Source organism: Gopherus evgoodei, chromosome 5 (assembly GCF_007399415.2).
Source record: "Gopherus evgoodei ecotype Sinaloan lineage chromosome 5, rGopEvg1_v1.p, whole genome shotgun sequence".
Classification (NCBI taxonomy): Eukaryota; Metazoa; Chordata; order Testudines; family Testudinidae; genus Gopherus; species Gopherus evgoodei.
The window spans coordinates 134,306,610-134,328,158 of record NC_044326.1 but is presented as its reverse complement, the minus strand read 5'-3'; the positions used below and the strand labels follow the sequence as shown (position 1 = coordinate 134,328,158).

At 42.9% G+C, this 21,549-nt stretch overlaps 1 protein-coding gene across 7 annotated transcripts in view; it reads right to left on the bottom strand.

The window, feature by feature from the left end:
- Window positions 1-5,997: 5,997 nt before the first annotated feature.
- The window catches only part of USO1 (USO1 vesicle transport factor), a 63,949-nt gene continuing 48,397 nt past the window's right edge, over window positions 5,998-21,549 (bottom strand). For 5 of the 7 annotated variants that reach the window (XM_030565249.1, XM_030565252.1, XM_030565251.1 and 2 more), the window contains 8 exons: window positions 21,229-21,367; window positions 17,082-17,245; window positions 13,501-13,584; window positions 12,335-12,424; window positions 12,195-12,236; window positions 10,194-10,295; window positions 8,782-8,997; window positions 5,998-7,001 (listed from right to left, as the gene is read on the bottom strand). In XM_030565249.1, the coding sequence (XP_030421109.1) occupies window positions 6,924-7,001; window positions 8,782-8,997; window positions 10,194-10,295; window positions 12,195-12,236; window positions 12,335-12,424; window positions 13,501-13,584; window positions 17,082-17,245; window positions 21,229-21,367 (915 nt within the window). In that variant the 3' untranslated portion in view covers window positions 5,998-6,923. The remainder of the gene's footprint in view (window positions 7,002-8,781; window positions 8,998-10,193; window positions 10,296-12,194; window positions 12,237-12,334; window positions 12,425-13,500; window positions 13,585-17,081; window positions 17,246-21,228; window positions 21,368-21,549) is intronic. The other 2 variants (XM_030565254.1, XM_030565255.1) reach the window with 1 other exon arrangement.

Genomic DNA, 21,549 nt, shown 5'->3' with positions numbered 1-21,549 from the left:
TTTTAAAGAATAAACAAACATGAAGTTCATTTTCAGCTGTTTAAACCCCTGCATGGCTGCTGGTGGTTCCATTTAAGAGTCACTTGTTCTGGCTTTGTTGAACGGCTGATGCTGCTCTGCATGTAAAGGAGACACCCTGAGGGTTTTTGGGTTTTTTTTTCAATCATACTGGGATGCTCATGCATTCACCTTGTTCCAGTAGCCAGGGCTTCAAATATTGCAAGACACACAATACAGTGGTGAGCATGGGCAATGTGCATTAGAGCTGCTGGATGCCTTCAGCAGGCTTTGGGTCAGTCCCATTGTGCTGTGTGTGTTTAGTGTCACATATCTGGGTACATAAAAGCAGGCACGGGGAGTCCCAAGTGCATTGTTTGGGGGGAGTCTTCCCCCCAAACCAGTCAGTCCCCTGTGATCTGGGAGACCTAGATTCAAGGCCCTGCTTTGACCCCTCTAGAATAGCTTGACTATTTCTACAATGAGGCTCTAGAATTTCATCCCAATTCAGAACAAAAGACAATAATGAAACCTCTGTATTGTTTGTGAAATGGAATTTTTGTTTCCCAGCCAGCCCTTCGGGTGACCTGGTTCTTCTCCACCCCCCGCAGCTTTTCCTAGCCTAGCTTTGCAAGGCCTTGTCCTTGTGACTGGGAGCTCAGGGCTGCAGCGCGCTGGCGGCATACCCAGCCTTCCTCACCAAGGAGTTCCTAGCATAGCTCAGACGCTGGGATCACTGAAGTCTCAAGCCATTATTAGCCCAGCTTGGCTTTGTGCCCTACAGCAGTCAATAGGAGAACCCTGAACACTTTATTAGCCACCACAAGAAGCATCCCCAGCTGTTATCTGATTATCCAGCAGGTATTTTGATGAGGTCATGGAGGGGAGAAGAATCAACTTTACAACAGGCCTTCCTGAAGAGGCAGATGTATGAGCATGACCATGTGAATTAAATATGTGCTGTTCTCACCCTGTTTGCTGTGCTGACATAGATTCAGCTCTGTAGCAAAACAGAGACCGCTCCAAACTGGGGGCTGTGAGATTGACTGCAGCATGCTAAAGATGCATGTCAGAATCCTCCTCTTCCTCCACATCTTTGGTTCGGACACAGGGTTTTACTAGACACCCGGCAGGGTGGTGACATGGGAGGCTGAGAGGAGACAGCAACTCTGCTTTTCCATCATTAGCCACCGAGCTAGTACAATGTGACAGTAATCCTTTAACGTGGGCCGGATTAACCTTGTCATTTCACAGGGCAAAGACACTTAGCTAACACCGTTATTAAGGTCTCATACTAACTGTATTCTGAAGAGAACCTGCTCTCCCATCTCTACTGGGGGCTATATTTTGAGGCAGGAATGTGATTGTGTGCCTGTAAGAGTGAATGGGGTGAAACAGCTGTGTGTGTTTCTCTAGTCTAGTCTTAGCCACTAATACCACATAGGCACACTTTGCCCTGAAGCTGCTGTGTTGTGAAGAGATACTGAAAGCTCCCAGTCACTGAAGCCACCCGGAGATGTGCAGGATCACACCCACGTTTTGTTTAGTTCTCACCTCTTCGCTGCATATACAAATTAATTCTTCACTTTCTCCTCAAAGCAAGAATCTTTCACATCCTTCCCTCCATAACCTGCAGTTAGAGCGTTCATGGGCTCTCGTTAACGCAAGATCAGCAGATACTCATTGACCTTTGGTGAGTAGTCTTTCTAAGCAAACTTCAGCCAACCCTCCCTTCGCAGAGATTAAGCAATGCTTTTGTGACGTTATTGATATAAACTGGGACCATATAGAACATGGGTTGCAACCAAGGTCCTGTAGTGGCTCCAAATCTTATGTAAAGGGGGTCATATAAGGTGTTTAAGACCAGGTTATGGGTTGCTGGTTATGATTATGCTGTCCGCATCATTTTGTAGTTGAAGTTATAAGTATTGGCTGTATACTGTCTGTATTTCAAATTTGTGCTGCATTTCTGGGAAAAATCCCAGACGAGTGGGTGTTGGCTCTGCCTAGCCTGCCTGATGGCCCGTTAAGGACCATCAGCTACACAATTGACCCATTGAGAGGAGGCAGATATGCCTTGTAACTCAGCAGGTGTGCAGGGACTTGCCCATGTGACTGCAGACTCTATTTTGCTGTAATTTTCCACAGCAAATATATTTGTTGTGTAATATATATATATTTGTTTTAAATTCAGTAAACACCAATATAATGTCATTTAGCTAAAATTAATGTAATCAAATTGTCTAATGAATCCTGCTTAGTATTCACCTCACAAGCCCCAGCATCACATTACTGCTTTACACTGAGCTGGTGTAAATCAGCAGTGTTCTTACACCTGGAAGAGCCTGTAGAAGGCTGATGCCTCATCTCCATCTGGTCTTCAATCCTGCTTCCTACCTCTGGAGGGACTTTGCTACAAGCTGAAGCTCTACACAAGGGACTGATGACCCATCCCAGCAGGGATGTTCTCCAGAGACTTGATTTGAACCTGCAGTTAACTCCATCACTGCTACAAGCCTGAACTAAGAGCTTTGCCATTACTGGATGCAATTGATTCCATTTAACCAATTCTAGCTCTCACCTCTACCTTTTTCCCTTTATGAATAAACCTTTAGATTTTAGATTCTAAAAGGATTGGCAACAGCGTGATTTGTGAGTAAGATCTGATGTGTATATTGACCTGGGTCAGGGGCTTGATTCTCTGGGAGTGAGAGAACCTCTTTCTTTTATTGGGATGTTGGTTTTCATAACCATTCTTCCCCAGGACATGTGGGACTGGTGGTGATACTGGGAGACTGGAGTGTCTAAGGAAATTGCTTGTGTGACTTGTGGTTAGCCAGTGGGGTGAAACCAGAGTCCTCTTTGGCTGGCTGGTTTGGTTTGCCTTAGAGGTGGAAAAACCCCAGCCTTGGGCTGTGACTGCCCTGTTTGAGCAATTGGTCCTGAACTGGCCCTCTCAGTTGGGTCCCGACAGAACCGCATTGTCACAGCTTTGTTTTCATTAGGCCATATCCTGTCTTATTATTTGAGCTATACGCTGCTGCTGTGGCCTGTAACTATAACTCTAGCATCAGTAGCTAGTGAAGCTGGAATTCAAATACCAATGCTGCTATGGGAGAGCTGCCATAGAAAAGCCTAGTTTCCGTGATTTGGCCTGGAATAGCAAGATATCATCAATATGGAGCAGACTTAGCTAGGGAAGGCACATGTCCTCAAATCACAGAAATGATGTGGCCATCTGTGGCTAACTCCATTCCACACAAATGATGATCTCTTGCTTTTCTCAGCTGTGGTGGTGGGGAAATGGAGCAGAAGGATAGAAGCCATGAGGGGCGGGGGGCAGGTGGGATGACACACCCGCCCAGATTTCTGCCTTCTATTTAGCCCAGAGGTTTGCAAACTGTATTTCGTGCCCCTCTAATTTGAAAACCTCTGGGCTAAATGGAAGGCAGGATTCTGTGAGGGCGCACACGTGCGTGCTCGCCCCAGATGCTAAACTGCCTAGTTACGGCTCTGCTGCTGACCATTGGGGGCTGATCAACTTTTCAACACCGTTAGAAAACAAGGGGAGCTGGTCATTCAGCGCTGATAAGTTTGCAGATATTGTAAATGGGAGAGAAGTCAGGAGTAAAAGCTCATCCTTAAGGCCTGATCAATTTGGTCAACAACGTAGATGGCAAACAATTTTGGAGTCACTGCTGATGTTTCAGCACTCATCCGTTTGTGGAGACTGTAAATTGGAATGGAATTCAGGAGTGACAGCTGACCATTGAGGGCTGATCAATTTGCCAACAGTGGTGATGCAAAGAACTGAGACATCACGGCGACCACATAGCGATGATCAGGTTACTGAGATTGTGAATGGGAAACAATGAGTGATCCTTGAGGACTGATCATTTTGCCGACAATTAAGTCAGGAGTCGCTGCTTACCATTCATCACTGATCAGTGGTTGTGCTGGTCTTCTGCAGTGCCAACGTACTTGGTACTAAGTCTCTAGATGGCTCAGTCAGTGCCACTTTAGAGGAGCTAAATCACTGTCTACTGCTCCTTTCCCCCGATGGTACCGATCTTCCCAAGCCTGTGTCCTTAGGCTCTTTAGGCTTACTGGTGGTACTGAGGATCCTGCAGTCTTGGGGGCACCCAGTTGAGGCTGGTGGGTACTGAGGTGGTTGACCTTGTCGGGGACCTCTTTTTCTTGGTTGATTCCCTACTCAGGGGGCTTGTAGCCTGCTTTGAGATGAATCCAAAGATCTCCTCTTTGCAGTCACCGGAAAGTGCTGAGCTGAGGACACTGATGGAATCAGCCTCATCAGGGACTGCTATATGGGGGGAAGGGGTCCTGAGGGCTGGTCTAAGTGAACCTTCCATCATGAGCAGTTGTAATTTTAGTTCACGTTTTTTCCTAGCCCTTGATTTTAGTTTGCGGCAAAAAGTGCACTTTTGAGGCACATGTGACTCTTCGAGGCAGCGAACACAGCAGGAAGGTCCACTGCTAACTGGAATGGCTTCTCAGCCAGAGATCCAACTTTTAAACCTGGGAGAGACAGGCATACCTTTTTTATTTTTGGGGGCGGGGGCAGGGCGGGGAGGGCTCACTTCCTGAGGGAGAAGAAACAAAGAACTAAAGACAGGGAGTTAGCTATTCTAACAAATTAAAGAGGTTTTTTATATTTTTTATTTAGAAAAGAAGGGGAGTATTAGCCCAAACGGAAACTCTATGAACTACGCTACTAATGGAGAAACAAAAAAAGATATAGATAAGGAACACTGAACTCTGGCTCTGTCTCAAGCCAAAGACAGTTGAGAAGGAACTGAGGGAAGTCTGCCCACACAGCGTTATATAGTACCAGGGAGAGCACAAGATGGGGAATGTTCATGAGCAGGCCGAAGGGACACCACTACTTTACATCTCCAATCCAAAGGCACGGGAACAAAAATATACCTAGAGTGGAGCACCCATAGAGAGACTACTCGAAGACAAACCACAGCTTTCCTTTGAGTGACACACTGACATTTCTGCTTAATTCCACTAGTAGCAGCAAATGGCTGTCAATGGCTGACCACATTTAAGCTTTCCCAGCTGCTCATACTGTCTTACACTCCAATATATATGGCAATCAGAACAATGTCAGGACAACTCGCTTCTCCCTTGACTAAGGGAGGCGTGGTTATTTTGCACCACTTAAAGGCAAACCACATTGGCTAGTTAAAGTGAAAGACCCTCCAAGATATGGTACGTGGTTTTAGTAAAGGATGTGATAGGGTATTATATATTCTGGGTCAACAGGCTGAAGAATTCATAGTGCAGCCAAGTGTACTTTAAAATGACTACTCAAAAAAGCATGAAGCGTCACACAACCTGAAAACCTTTCACAGAAACTCTCCTTTTTGTCAATACGGCCTAGGACTCTACTTTGCCATGGCCTTTGATCCTTACTCCTCTCCCACAGACTTCAAGGAGTTTGAGTATAAAGGGATTGCAGGAGCTAACTCTCTTTCTAACTCCTTATTTTAGGATGGTTCCACCTCAACCCATACGTGAACTGTTACCCAGCAGGTAATCAATATATACAAGAGAATTTTAAAATGTTTCTAATATAACCAGCCAACCATTTTCATTCACTTGTCTAAATCTTACTTGTTTGGCTTATGATATACTGCCCTGGGCTATGAAAGCATCTTGGGAGAATCCAAGAGAAACTTAGCAGCAAAAAGTCCTGTAGCACCTTACAGACTAACAGGCATTTTGGAGCATGAGCTTTTGTGGGTGAATACCCACTTCGTCGGATGCATGTAGTGGAAATACATTCATTCGTACAAACTGCTAAACAGCTCAAAAAACTCACTCTTCACCATCGTCAAGTCAGCTTGACAAGCTACAAAACCAGTACCTTTGCAAGTACTCTTTTAATCTATCCAGTCAGACTGGTGTTTTTAAGCCACTCTGCTTCAAATGAGCAGTAAAATCCACAATTAAAAACAACGCAAGAGAATTAAGTGAACGAATACTAAATGGACATATCTATTTTTATTACCAAAACATGAAATTTACGCATTGTGTATTAATTTTGCTCTTTTAAAATCTATTCTCTTATCTGCTCTGCACAAGAGCCAATAAATTACATAAATCAGTTGTATTTTCATTTCTTTACTCAAGAATATAAGGAAATCATTTATGATGATCTGGTAGCACATTTAATCTTTTGGATGAACGGTGTTTGGGTTTTTTTTTTTAAAAATATAGAGAAGTTCAGCTTAGAAATGCTACCATACCGCTGCAAGTTTCTGTGCCACTCCCTCCTCGTTGTTAGCATAATGGTGCAGTTTCCTTGGGTTTCTTCACTGAGGTACAGACTGCGGTGCAGCCATTTCAGGTGTCAAGGCATGTGACACTGTTCAGTTCCATTTGTTTTAGTACACTTGAATCGGAAGCTGCTGGGTGTGTACAATTCCCAATTCACCCAGCCCCCCTTCCCCAACATAACCACTTATTTTAAAGGAACCTATGAATTCTCATTAGCTCCATGCTGAATGTAGAAGCAATGATTCCATTCAACAGATGTTAAACCAAATACATATGTATTTAATCACCTTAGAGTTCCAAAGAAACATTAAAATGATGGACAAATGCACAGAACTTCTGTAAAAGACAATAAACTAAGGCAGTAGCATTGTCACCCTCATGCTTTAAACAGTGTCTAAAGCGGCTTCTAAACGGTTAGAAGTTGGGATGCTTTTGTTTAACTTAACACTGATTTTTGTTTCACCTATGATGGTTTCCAAACACTTCACTTCAGAAAATCAGAACATTATTTTCCCATTTGGTTCCGTAAGTGGATGTTTTACTTTGTAGGTCAACAGCATTAGTTTAATTTTGTATTATAATGCAACCTCTAATGTTCTCATGGTGACACTAAAGCACTATTAGTCTTCCTCTTCCCCCTCCTCTTCTTCATCTTCATCACCTTGGTCTCCAGATTCAATATCATCCTCATCTTCCACCTGAAATAAAAATCAGGGATTTCTTTTGAGAGAAGCAACATTTGAGAGAAGTGAGAGCCAGAGGCCAAACAAATTGCAAAGTAATGAAAAACAAGCTTAAAGCGAACCTAAAATTACCATACAAATTGCATTTATATCAGTATTTCAACTTCTAGGCATCAGCCATCGTGGATCACCACACTGCTCCCGACATCAAAGCTAAGAAGTCAACTCCAGAGATCAGCGGGTTTTATTTGACTCAGTCCTGAGGAGAGGAAAACTGTTGTCTGGAGTGAAAGCAGGAGATTTGGGCACAGACCTTCCCAGAGTTGTCACTTATTTTCTGTGCCCTTGAGTAAGTCTTCCTCTGTGCCTCAGTTTCCCCACCAGTAAAATGAGACGACCTGCCATACTGATTGCTGAGACTTAAGGTCTGTGCAGTACTTCGAAACCCTCTGAATGAAGCCACTAAGTGTTACGACCTCTTTTGTAACTTGATGACCCACAAACTTTCTACAGAATGTTGAACGGATCCTCTCTACTTAAACTTGGCCCCAAGTTTGTAGAAATATTGAACAGAAACGTTTCCACACATTTCTTTCAAAACGGACTTGAGTTAGGACATTACAAACTGGTGTAGCATGGCCAAGAGGAGTATTATGTGCTACCAATGGCCTTACATTGAGAACCCATTTAGAGACACATATGAAGTACTTGTATTCAAATAGGAAATCTCACCAAAAGTCACCTGGCAACCACATAAGCAGCAGAGTAAGAGTTACTTGTGATCTGATGCACAAGCCTAGTTGTAAATTACAGTGGGTTTTGTGAGAAGCAATGCACCCTGAAAGGGACCAATCTAGCATGTGCACTTGGTGGATTACTATCCGGTAGTACCGCATGTATCGCTGGGACGTACCTACTCGCAGACGAAGGACAGAATAGCCATGTGTGGTTTTGAAAGACAGGTTTCTGCACACAAGAGCTATCTGGACCTATTTTCTAGCAAGTATGCAATGACAACATGCTGAAAGCTACTAGCAGTTATTCCTGTCCATGAACCTCCCTGATTATGGTTCTTATAGAACATGCTTGTGAGGAGAAGACAAAAAGATGGGCCTTGCAATGTCTCCAGATGGGTAACAAAATCCAGGCTCTGGAGGAGCAAGGTGAGCGTGGGGGAGGCGAGTTTCAAAGCTGAGTGTGTCCCTGTTTATAACTGTGGCGATGTGTCATGGAGAGAGACAGCCAAGCAATTAGGTCTGAAGTCACTGAGCTATGTATGTTAAAACCAACTCATTAAATTCCACATGTAAGATCACTGGAAGCCAGTGCCAAACACAGGGCACTTCTACTCCACTTAATACGCAGGCTGCAGCTTTTTGAGCTGTAGCTTTTTAATGGTCCAAGGGTGGTAGCTATGGAGAATGCAATACAGCCAGCTAACCTCAAGGTGAAACAGGCAGGTAGGGTTGTGGCAATGCCCCTGCATGGAAAGATGGTCACATGCTCATTGTACCGGGTGCAATGGGGGGCAAACACACCTACTTTTGACCCAGTTGATACCAGTTTGGCCCACAATCTAACTGCATCCCTAAGCTGTGCACCTGCTTTACTTATGACAAATAGAGGATATGTCTGTAAGTTCAGCCAACTCTTCTGTCTGCTTCCACAACCGCTAGTCTATACAATGTAGACATTGGGAGCGACTGTAGGCAAAGGGAGTAGCTACTGGGCACTCGGTAACAGCTCACTCCAATCCTTGAATGTTGGAACTTACTTCACTGAACACTTATCTTACCGGTTCCCCAAGTTCCTTGAGCTTGTTCTTTAGTGCCAATATTTTCTGATCCTGATCAGCGAGAAGTACCAGGAGGTCGTCCTGTTCTTTTTTAGATTCTGCAACTTCTTGTTGGAGTTTGCTCTTCTCATTTTGCAAGACAGCAACTGTACTGTTGACTGAGTCCAGATGCTGCTTTAGCAATGCTTTTTCCTCAGAAAGCGCTTTAACGTCATTCTGGCAAGAGTCACGAAAATAAGAAAGTCACTCACACCCCAAGTAGTCAGTTCATTCAAGTCACTCAAGTGACCGACCACGACAGCTCAACATTCCTGCCTCCAGTTGCCTAGAGCTTCAATTCTACAATCCCCACACTGTGGAGTCTGTCCCTTGTCAGCGGTCAGGTCATGTGTAGAGGTTTATGAAACCACTACTGCCTTCAAGCTAAGAGCTTGTCCTTTAGCTACAGCCCAGGCTTTCAGATTCGGAGAGTGGAGATTAAATTATACTTTGTTTTCAGAAGGCTGCTACGGGTCACTGTACTCACCACTCCCAAAGGGGGGAACTTCAGGTGGCTGAACCAAGTTGGACCTGCTGCGTTAATCGCGGTTGGTACACAACGTGCCATGGCCCTACCCAGTCTGAGTGGGAGAATTACAGGATTCCACTCCAAAGAGGTAAAGACACAAGACTTCATACCTGGGGGGTGGGGAACTCTGGAGACTAGAGAAAGGGCTCAAAGCTTTTACCAGTCACACCCAAGTCCTGGCTGCATTCTCCAAGGCAGTCCAGGCAGGACTGCTATTACAACTACAACTTCCGCCATTTACCACAGTTTACAGGTGACCCAGATGACACTTTCAAGTTGAGTTTTGCTTTACAATGTTTAAGGAAGACTTGACAGGTACCCACGCATGCACCATTTTATTCTAGAAAGTTCGGGAGCACAAAGCCCCATCTACTCCAATTTTTCTGATTGCCTCAGAAGAAATATTTTGAGGAGATAAGGTTAGTGCTCAAACATTAGAGGCCCAAGAGCATTAAATCTTCAATAAAGGCTTGCTGTCCGCCCGTCACTGAAGTTTAAAACTCCTGTTTTCGTAACATGTATTTAACGTCATCTAAAAATGCCTTTCCTATCCTCAATTGTTTAACTTTCATTTTGACTCTTTAGCTCATTTCTCATACTCTCCAGACCAAATCTGTCAAGGCAGACAAGAGCTGGATTTCTAATGTGAAAACTCAACAGGAAAAAGCTTAAGATTTTTTGATACAGTAAAAGAAAATCAATTCCCAAAAACTTGAAGCACCCCCAAAAGCCTTCCCCACCTTTGTAGGTCACCTTTAATACTGAAGCACTTCACGAAATTATGACCATAACTGAAAACTGTGTATAGAGTTATTTCAGGTTTTGTGTTTTGCCAGTGACCAACCTTCAATTCTTTTATCTCCTGCAACAATCTGCCCTCCAATTCACTGTTCTTTGCTGCTATTACAGCACTGCTGTCGCCCAGAGCAGGAACCGAAGCTGTATTCTGTGGAATAGATATTCAGTACCAGGAACAGTTAGTGTTTCAATCATACTCACAGTGGTCAATGTAATGTTCACTCATCCAACTGTAGACGTCCTCCCACCATATAGCCAGCGTGCTGGAACTGTGTACAACTTGTGCGCTCAGATGAAAGCAAAGACAGGCTGATGCTCTGAGGGGCTCTAGACACTGTCAGACAGATGGAAAGCTCACTAATGGGAACTTGCACATGCCAGCACTCAAAATAGCAACAGGTTTCTGTACAGCCAAGATAAAGGGCTTCTGAGATGCAGGCTGGCTGGCAGTCCACAAGCACATCCCACAGAGCAGACAGGCCAGGCACCCATTTTGTTACGGCACCAGGCGCTAGCCAGGGTGCTAAGAAGAGCAGGCATTGCTGTCAAGAGTTTTTCAGCTCTGAGCTTTTCCCATACATATGGCCCTCTTGGGAGGAGAGAAAAGTGACGACATGGTTAATACAACAGCAGGGCAGGCAAAATGGGAACAGTGGCCCCAATCTGTAAAACCTCCAAACTTCCTGGAGTTTTGTAAGTTTCACAAGTAGAAGATTTGCTGGTGAAGCCTTATATGATGACAAAGCCAATGTAATTACTTTTTCCAAGGTCAATGAATTGCCAGTTAAATGTAAAGTATTACACTGCTGTGCCTGCTAGTCTTTTACATGTCATAATTACATGTCCACTTTTCTTACCCATTTTAAGTAATTATTGCCCATTCAACTATGTAACAAGATTACACCCATTAAGCCACACTTAAGTGTCATATGGTGCAGGCAACAGATTCAGGAATAAACACAGTGATGACACTTTTTCTGACCACGTTATGTACAGTATGAGTTTAAAATATTATACCACTTTCCCCTGGCTTCTTAAATGATACAAGTGTGCAATGGTGTAACACATGCAATGGTTCTGTGAAAGCATATTCCTCCAGCTCTTATTAGGTATCAACTGGTAATTGACTGTTATTTATCTCATCAGTATATTGACTGAAATGAGAGGAAAATACGGACTCAGCATTTCCCTGAAGTTCGCGGAGTTACATCAAGGTAGTGTAAAGAAATATATAATGAATTGTGTCAGATAAATGTATATTAAATAATGTTAGAGAAGTGCGTTTGTGTATAATCAACAGTCTTAAGAACATGTAAAAGGGAACTTTTCTGCTTTCTGCACGTGTCTTGTTGACACAGCTTTCAAAGGTTGTAAAAAATCAGAAAGTTGGTTTGTGTCTTATCTACAGTGGATTCTTGGACTGTGTAGATAACAGGGCAAAACAAACCCGACAAATGTCTGATTTACCAGCCACATGCAAACCTCGCTAGGAAAACTGACTAGGGAGGATGGATACTGACAGAGCAGAACTAGCCAACCCGTTACTCCAAGGCCACAAGAAGCAGATATGCAAGAATGAGACAGCTGTTGTCAGAAATAAGGGAACATAGGAAAGCAAGGAAAAGACAGCTGGACTGAGTAAGGAGGAGGATAGTGATCGCTAGAAACAGATAAGGAGGTACTAATTAAGAGTTTTAGCAAGAGAAGTAAAAATCTATCAGTTTAAAAGGATTTTGGGTTACTGTGTGTGACATATATTTAGAACAGAATGTTTATAGATGTTTAATAATCTGCACCTATGTGATGTTAAGAGACAAGAAATAAAGGATGTGCGTTTAAGAAAGGAGGTTTGACAACTCAGGATTTATACCAGATCAGACAGCATGGATATGATGCTTGAAACAGCCTACCTGTGCCCCAAGAATAGGCCGTTCATCATTATGCTATCCTGCTCTATCTGCTTTACTTATGCTTTAGGCTTGATTAAGGTGGTGCTATATTATCCTAAAACTCAGTATTAAAGATTTAAAATAGTTCAGCTTAGTACCTTTGCTTTTCCCCAGCAATAGGGCGTGGTTCTGAACAGGCCCTGTATTGTTATGAATGACAACGAGTGAAAAACATTTTTCTACAGTTAAATCAATAGGGCCAGGATCAGGAAAGGTTGCAAGAGTCCTACTGAGTTACCATTTGTTGTAGCAGCTCCTGTTTCTCAGACTGAAGTTTAGAGATGTCCAAAGACTGTGACTGTATTTGGATCCTCAAGGCTTCTAGTTCCTGTGTCAAAAAAAAACCCAACAGAATTCAGCTGCTTTGAATAGGGACTGTTAAGCAAGGACAAAAATTCAATTTATCTTTGGAAGTAAAAGCTACAAATGTACCATGTTATTTCAAGCTAGTTATGTGAGGCATGAGAAGCATAGGTGGTGGAACTAGGGGTGCTGCTGCACCCCCTAGCCTGACGTGGTTTCCATCATATGCACAGTTTACAGTTTGGTTCAATGGCTCTCAGCACCCCCACTATACAAGTTGTTCCAGCACCTCTGGTGAGAGGTATATTCATCCACCAATATCACTTGTCTAGGCACGCTGACAGAGTCCTCAAGAGTACCACACCAGCACCATTAATAATCTCATGTAATTTTAAGTAGCCAAATGTTTTGTATGGAGTGCAAAACTTCTTAATCATCTATTTGAGATTTGTTACATTTTTTTAAGCTTATCCAACCACATCTTCATAACTCTCCTGGCTGCTGGCGATTCTATAGGCATCTTAATTTACGTTGCAAACCTTCCAATGCAAGTCATCTTAGATAAAGCATTTCTCAATCCAAGTCCTGTACCTATTAGTGTGCTTTCTAATCGGGATAAAATTAATAGAGAGATATTTTTAGACATCACAGATTTCTTCATTTGGTCATTTCCTAATATAGGTGCTCTTTTCCCCAGTGGAAAGGGCTCAGAACACTATATATTTATAATGCATATCAAGATTTAAGTGATGTTTTCTGTTATGCAACTGCAAATAGGTAGTCAGGCATCTTCAGAACTTCTGTGCAAGTTTCTCCAATGGCTTAATTCACCTCAATACAAAAGTTATTCTGATTCTTTTCAGGACTTATGGTCTCGATGCTCCAGGATTACTAACAGCAGCTCATAAAGTCTAAATATTCACACACTTTGGAACCAATCTTACCAGGCAATAGGAACTTGGCCTACAACCATCTCCCCATCCTCTGCTACTACTAGCCATAACAGGCAGCTTTGCCCAATGGATGACCACACACAATTACTCCCAAGTTACAAACAAAGGATATTTGGACTCAGTATCTGTCAAAGCATCAAGAACTCACCCTATGTAGTTCGTTACCATGCTCCAATCCAGCAGTTATCTGTGAGGATTGCTCATTTGTTCCTGTTTCTGACTGCAAAGACTTCTGCAACACGAGAAAAAGTAACCATGAAACTCGATTTACTAAGTGTTATCTCACGGCTAAAAGGGTTCCTCACCTGTATCTAAAGGAATTCTTTGAGATAGACCTCACACTTTCACACCCACAGTGGATACAGTGACAGCACAGCCTGCATCTATGGAAACCTCTAGTAAGCAGTACTCATCATAAGGCCCTCTGCCCCTCACTGATCCACACACAGTGTGGAAGCATACCAACCTCCTCCTTTCCTTCCACCGCCTCCTCCCCAAAGCCCAGCTGGATTACTAGCACTCGGAGGGGGGGGAGGGAGGGAGGGGAAGGGCGTGCAGTGTGCATCTCAAATGCGGTTACCACCAAGTGACATGCATTAGTTCTTCGAGTGGTCTCTGCCCATGCCCACTCATGGACTTGGGCAAGCAGTGTCCTCTCTCGGGAAGGTGGATCATGACTACTAGAAATACCACTCTGCTACACTGAGCATCATACTTAGGAACTAGTGTGTTGCTGCCCACAGTGACTCGAGCGTGAGTACTAACCTCAGGGCAGAGTGTTAGGAAGCCAGGCACAAACCCTTAACTGGTTGTGTGTTCTATACTTAGATCTCTCCAACCAGTTATCAAGGATGAACTCCTCAGGCTCTAAATCAGTCTTAACATGGAGTGTCACGGCATTTTTAATAAATTCTTCACTCCCCTTCTAAAAGCCATCCCTATATCATTCACTAGGATTTCCTCCTGCTCCACCACTGCCTCTGGAGCAATGACAGTGGCATTCATTTACCACAAATTTTGGCCAATTTAATTCTATATGGCTGGGAGCCCCACCCACAGTGATGGCAGATCACTGGCCTTTTCTTTTCAGAAAGGGTTTTAAGCCCTAAGCTCCCTTGGCTTTTTCTCTTTTTAATTCAAAGTAGCAGTTAGGTTAATTTTCAATCCCCTCTTCCCACTTAACCTGGGTGATATGGGGGATTTCCCTTCCCCTTGGATTTTCACCCTCCCATGGTCCATTAAGTCAACATTTTAGCAATTTCTGCAGCCTCTAAAACTGTGGATTATTTATTTATTTTTTGGTCACATGCTGCCTTTACCTCATCTGTAATACCCCTAACCATTGCTCCTGGGCTCTCAGATCAAACAGTTTTCCATAATCACTTTCAACCCTCAACCCATTATCCATTTTCTCAGAAACGACAACATTTTATGTACAGATTCAATATATTATCATCAAACATTCTGAGGTTTCTGTACTTTAGTCCATTGGTTTCTGGGGTAATCTGAAATCTTTACAATACATTTTCTTTAAATGTCTTGTACACTTTAGCATCTCCCTTCTCCATATCATTCAAACCTGGCACAGATGAGTTCCCAAATGAATTTTATAAAAAGCTCTCTGAAACTTTAACACCTGGCTTACTGAATATGTTCAATGAGGCCAAGAAAAAGCAGACTCTCCCAACTTTTCTAAGAGAAGATGTAATTTCAGTTATTCCTAAACCTGGGAAAGACCTTGGACTAAATAGTAATTACAGGCCAATTTCTTTAATCAATTGTGATGCGAAGATTTTAGCTTAAGCTCTTGCTATGCGACTGGAAAAAAGTTCTCACACACATCGTGAATTTATTACACAAACAAATCAGATAAGTGTCCTTTATGGCTCAGATAATTTGCATCAACTAATGGATATTATTACTGCTTTGAGAGAGTCTAAAGAACAGTTAGCTGTCATTTCTTTAGATGCCGAAAGGGCCTTTGACCACATAGCCTGGGACTATCTTTTTCAGGTGTTAGCAAAATATGTATTTATAGACTCAGACTTTAAGGTCAGAAGAGACCATTATGATCATCTAGTCTGACCTCCTGCACAACGCAGGCCAAAGAATCTCATCCACCCACTCCTGTAACAACCCCCTAACCTATGTCTGAGTTACTGAAGTCCTCAAATCATGGTTTAAAGACCTCAAGGTGCAGAGAATCCTCCAGCAAATGACCCATGCCCCATGCTGCAGAGGAAGGTGAAAAACTTCCAGGGCCTCTGCCAATCTGCCCTGGAGGAAAATTCCTTCCCTACCCCAAATATGGCGATGAGTTAAACCCTGAGCATGTGGGCAAGACTCACCAGCCAGCACCCAGGAAAGAATTCTCTGTAGTAACTCAGATCCCACCCATAAACATCCCATCACCAACCACTGGGCATATTTACCTGCTAATAATCAAAGATCAATTAATTCCCAAAATTAGGCTATCCCATCATACCATCCCCTCCATAAACTTATCAAGCTTAGTCTTGAAGCCAGATATGTCTTTTGCCCCCACTACTCCCCTTGGAAGGCTGTTCCAGAACTTCACTCCTGTAATGGTTAGAAACCTTCATCTTATTTCAAGTCTAAACTTCCTAGTGTCCAGTTTATATCCATTTGTTCTTGAGTCCACACTGGTACTAAGCTTAAATAATTCCTCTCCCTCCCTGATATTTATCCCTCTGATATATTTATAAAGAGCAATCATATCTCCCCTTAGCCTTCTTTTGGTTAGGCTAAACAAGCCAAGCTCTTTGAGTCTCCTTTCATAAAACAGGTTTTCCATTCCTCGGATCATCCTAGTAGCCCTTCTCTGGACCTGTTCCAGTTTGAATTCATCCTTCTTAAACATGGGAGACCAGAACTGAACACAATATTCCACAATATTTGGTAAACAATGTATGACATAGATTAAGCTTTTATACTCTACCTCAGCTTCCAGGGTTGTTACCAATGGTATTGTTTCTGTCCATTTTCCATTACCCGCAGGTATGAAGCAGGGCTGCCCCTTTCTCCTCTTCTGCTTGATTTACCTCTAGAACCTTTAGCCATCGCTATCCGAGCAAATCAGCATATTCACGGTATCAAGGTGGGCCAAACAGAGCACAAAAAGTATCCTCCATGCGGATGATGCTCTTGTGTTTGTAGCTAAGAGCAGGTCAGCATTTCTAACCTGGATTTACTTGGCCAGTGGTAGCCTTTTACCATTTTCTGGCCCCCCAAAATTGCCAAAGATTGATAATTTAAGAGTTCCTTGGAATAGAAATTTGGAAACACAACTACCTCCAACCCAATGGAATACAATTAGATCTGTGATAAGGATTCCTAGGGTACAATCTGGAACTGTGGGACCGCTGTGCCCATATCATATCATATAAGGGTGAGTATCATACCACGCATCACAATGAGATCACAATGGTGAACATGGTGATCCCAAGGTGCTATTTTGAGATACAGAGATACAATTTAGCAGTGGTAGGTTTGGATACACAAACTCTCACTCAGTTTGAGGCAGAAAAGCTCTGTGCAGACAAGTCAAGCCATGTTGGCTGTAATCAGAGGTTAACTGGTTATAACAAACCATTGTCTTTCTAGTGCTGACAGGGCCATAGCGAAGAATTTCTAGCCTCATGAAGGTAATATTTTTAAGTAGCTCTGCAACTGTGAACTGAAAGCCCTTCTGAAGCAGTCACTTCTTACCATGTTTTCAATCACAGAATCCTTTTCTCTCAGCTGTCCCTGTAGCACTTCATGCTTATTTTTCAATTCTTCTATCTCCTGTCGCAATTTGCTGATTTCTTCTGGCTGAATGCCATTCATCTGAAGCGTATTGCTGTGGGAAGTGTGATGCTGATTGTCCTTTCCTAATGGTCAGATATTTGAAAATTAGTATTAAACTTAATAGCACAGATTTTGCTTATACATTTACTACATTCACACAAGGTATCTTCTACAGTAATTTGCTTTCCCCCCATAAAGAAATGGAATTACAAATTATTCAAGATTAAAAGATTATATTCTACCGTGTTCAAAAATCTACCCTAAACACACGTGTACAACCTTCAGAAACTTGCCATTCCTTTAAAAAAAAAAAGAAACTGTGTGGTTGTTTCCGCCTGCTCAACCAATGAAAGAGCGAAGAGTCTACGTGTAGGACGGAGGTGTAGGTCTACCTTTCACCACAAAGATCCCAATGCAGAAAACTATATTCCAGTTCACTCTGTGTTTGGACCTAAATGCACAAAGTTTAAAATTCATTTCTATTTCGACAGACATAAGGAATGTGTTATCCTAGGCTCAAGATGCCTTACCAGGTAACAACACTCACATCAAGAATATGAACATAAAATTAAACAACCCCCTACATAAAATCAGCCTGTTCGCAGATCTGTAGCCCCCCACGACCTGGAACACCTGCCTAATCCCTCCATCCCAGCATGAAAAGTCCAGAATATCCAGACCTCCAAACCCTACACAGACCCCCAAGCCTCAGCCCAAATACATGGGATTTGCAGCCTGTCCTTAAGGTTAACAGATATGGGCTATTTTGGATCAATGGAGGGAGGGGAGCTAAGACAGCATCCACGAGTAGTTTCCTTATATGCCAAGGAAAACAGGAATGCAGGACCTTGCAACACGGACATGGGCCATGCATGGCCTCATACTTTGCCCACTTGGAGTGGTGGTGGTAGGGCAGCAGCACACAGTTCCCTTCTCTCCTCAGGTGCGACAGTGGGATCAGGGAAGTGGTCCGCCACTTACCCCCGTAGCTGGGGTTTATCAGCATGTGGCCCAAGCCCCCTGCCCTCGATTCTCTGCTGGGATGGCATAGGCAGGGCCTTTATCGTCCCATTAAGACCCATGGGGCAGTTCATGCCTTTCAGGGCTACTGTTTCAGGAGCCGACAGGTGCAGGCACACATCGCTGTATGCTCCACGCTCTGCCCAAAGTCTTCAGCTTTTCTTCACAACAGTTACTGCTACAAACGCACGTTAATGACAAACGCTTCAGATTCTGATGTGCTCAAATAACTGCAGGGGCTGGATCCCAAGGCACAGGCCTATTGTGTCTGCCTTACCCTGCCTTGCCAAGGAAACTAGCCTGAGTGCCTGCATGGAGCTCAGCTGGGAAGAGCTTGAGACCTGCCAGCCTGAGAGTCTGCCTCTCTGCAGTCTCGTAGGCCAAAGCCAACACCATAAACTGCAGCTAGGCATCCACAGCGACCAGTGTAGATTCCTGAGCACTGGTATCATATATTCAGGGCTAACTGTACACAGCAGGTAACCTTTTCTCAAGTGACTTAGGAGCCCAGATCCCACTGAAAGTCAGTGGTATTTAGGTGCTTACATCACACTGATGCATTTTATAAGCTTCATCTGTATAGAATACATTAGGTCATTCATGGAGCAAATTTTCATTGTGCAACCCAATGATAGAACATTTTCATCCTGAAACATCTCTAAAATCACAAGTGTGTATTCACAGAAATGTAGGGCTGGAAGGACCTTGAGAGGTCATCTAGTCCAGACCCAAATGTTGAGGCAGGACCAAGAATACCTAGTCCATCCCTGACAGACATTTGTCCAACCTGTTCTTATAAACCTCCAATGATGGGATTCCAAAACCTCCTTTGGAAGCCTATTCCAGAGCCTAACTACTTTTACAGTTAGAAAGTGTTTCCTAAAAGCTAAATTAAATCTGTCCCACTGCAGATTAAGCAGAATACTTCTTGTCCTACCTTCAGTGGACATGGACGACAAATTAATCACCATCCTCTTAACAGGCCTCAACATATATGAACACTGTTGACAAGTCCCCCCCTTCAGTCTTCTTTTCCCAAGACTAAACACGACCTATTGGTTTATCCTTTCCTCAGAGGTCAGATTTTCTGGACCTTTCAGAATTTTTCCTGCTCTCTCTAGACTCTCTCCTGCTTGTCCACATCCTTCTTAAAGTGTGTCCAGTTTTGGACCCTACAATACTCTAGGCTAAGGCGTCACCAGTGCCAAGTATAAGGGAACAATTACCGCCCGGGTCTTACATGTGACACTCCTGTTAATACACTCAAGAATGATATTAGCCTTGTTCGTTGCTGTCTCATTCAATGTGTGATCCCCTCTGCCCCCCGTCTCCCAGAACCTTTTCTGTAGTACTGCTGCCTAGCCAGTTAGTCCCCATTTTGTTGTGCATTTGATTTTTCCTCCCTAAGTGAAGTACTTTGGCTTTGTGTTCATTTAATTTCATCTTGTTGCTTTCAGACCAATTATCTAATTTTCAAGATCACTTAGAATTCTAATCCCGTCCTACAAAGTGCTTGCAATCCCATACAGTTCCCTCACCCTTGTTAATATCTATTGTGTTGAAGCAAAATAGGCATTAAACACCCCAGTCTTCTTGATGTCATCCATTAGTAGCTCTCTTTGGCCATAAAGTAGTGGACCTACACTGTCCTTCATCTTTCTCTTGCTCCTAATGTATTTACAGAACCTCTTCTTAATGACTTTTATGTTCCTTGCTAGGGGTAACTCATTTTGTGCCTTAGCCTCTCTGATTTTGTCCCTACCTGCGTGCACTATTCTTTTGTACTCATCCTTGCCAATTTTTCCACATTTCCACTCTTTCTAGGATTCTGCTGAATCCATTAGGCCAGTTTTTAGTAAGAAAAGACTTGCTGTAGCACTGCAAGACCCTCATTTTCCTAATCCATAACCCACTGTCACCCAAAATGGGCTATGATTTAATACCAGAATGTGGTAATGAGGCCTAAAACTGATTTTTTTAATACACAAAATCATTAGAATTCTTTTATAATTCATAACGAATAAGTAAATCTTACTATGCTTGACATGGCAAGCAGACAGAATCCATATAGCAGTACAGTATCTTGCTAGTTTGTTAGACTGGGTTAGCTGCTTTGGGTCCCCCTACAGTCATGAATGAGATTTTACTGTACACAATGCCCCATTTTTTGCTTTTTTACAGCAGTGCCGGAAGAATCCATGCATAGTTGGGCAATTTGGCTGCAAAATGCAACTTCTTGTGTTCTCAGAAAAGTTTCTAGCCTCTGATTGCCAAGGCTGGCTTCCAAATGTGAACCAATATGGTGTTTTCTTCCTGCAACGCTAAACATCCAGAATGATAGCTCTGACAAGTATGGACTACCCCATTCATTTCAAAGGGACATCAACTGTGAAACTTAAGGACACCTGAAACTGGTGGCACTTCACTGCTGATCATTAAGCAGGAGCCTCCAGTTCATGTACTTTTTCTGAAACAGCATCCAACAGGAATGAAGGAGCACCAAAGCAGCTAGCTGCTGACTCCTCCACCTTTGTCTAACATGTTCAGACAGTACAGTGAGAAGAACCACAGACGTCAGAATTCAATGAATGGCAGGGCGGAGGGAAAAGGACATGTTTCCTCACCGTTTCCTAAATCTGAACCTGCTGAGTGCTCACCTCTCAAGCTGCTCTGCCTGCAGCTAAAACTGCCAGTTTCCCTTTTTCTAATGCACTTATCAGTTGTCCATACAAAATAGTCCATCACCAACAACTGAAAGTTTGGAGGCAGTATAAAAAAAATGTAGACATTGATATTTTTATCTAGTTTAACAAATTAGATACCAGTAGAAATACTGTTCTAGCTGCATTCTTTTTTAATGCTGGAAAAAAAGTCCTGTTTTTTAATTTGTGTGAATTCTAGTGTGCTGCAGAATTTAGGACAACATGCTGCTAAAACAGGAAAGGATTGGTTTCTGCAGAATTTAGATTGCTTGCCATGGGCTGCACAGAGAACTGGAAATATGCTATGAAGCAAGGATAGATGTCAGTGTTTTTGTGAATTATACCTAGCTGTACTTTAAGGAGATTATACTGGTCCTTGTGCTGCTGGATTTGAGACATTTGCTGCGTCACTGCTGTCTGAAGCTGTTCGTTCTGGGATTTTAAAGTATTAACTTTCTGCTTTAACTCTTCAAGCTGCTGATCCTGTGAAAGAAAAGAAAATTGGAATTCTGCTTAATTACTTGTGGGAAATGAATCAAAGGGGAGACATGCTGCAAAGCAATAAAATCAATGCATTAGAGTCAAGAAATTTACTCAGCCTACGAAAGATATTTTGCATGTGTAGTGTCTGTATCTTGTGGACTGCTGATCTGCGCAGGTAAGTT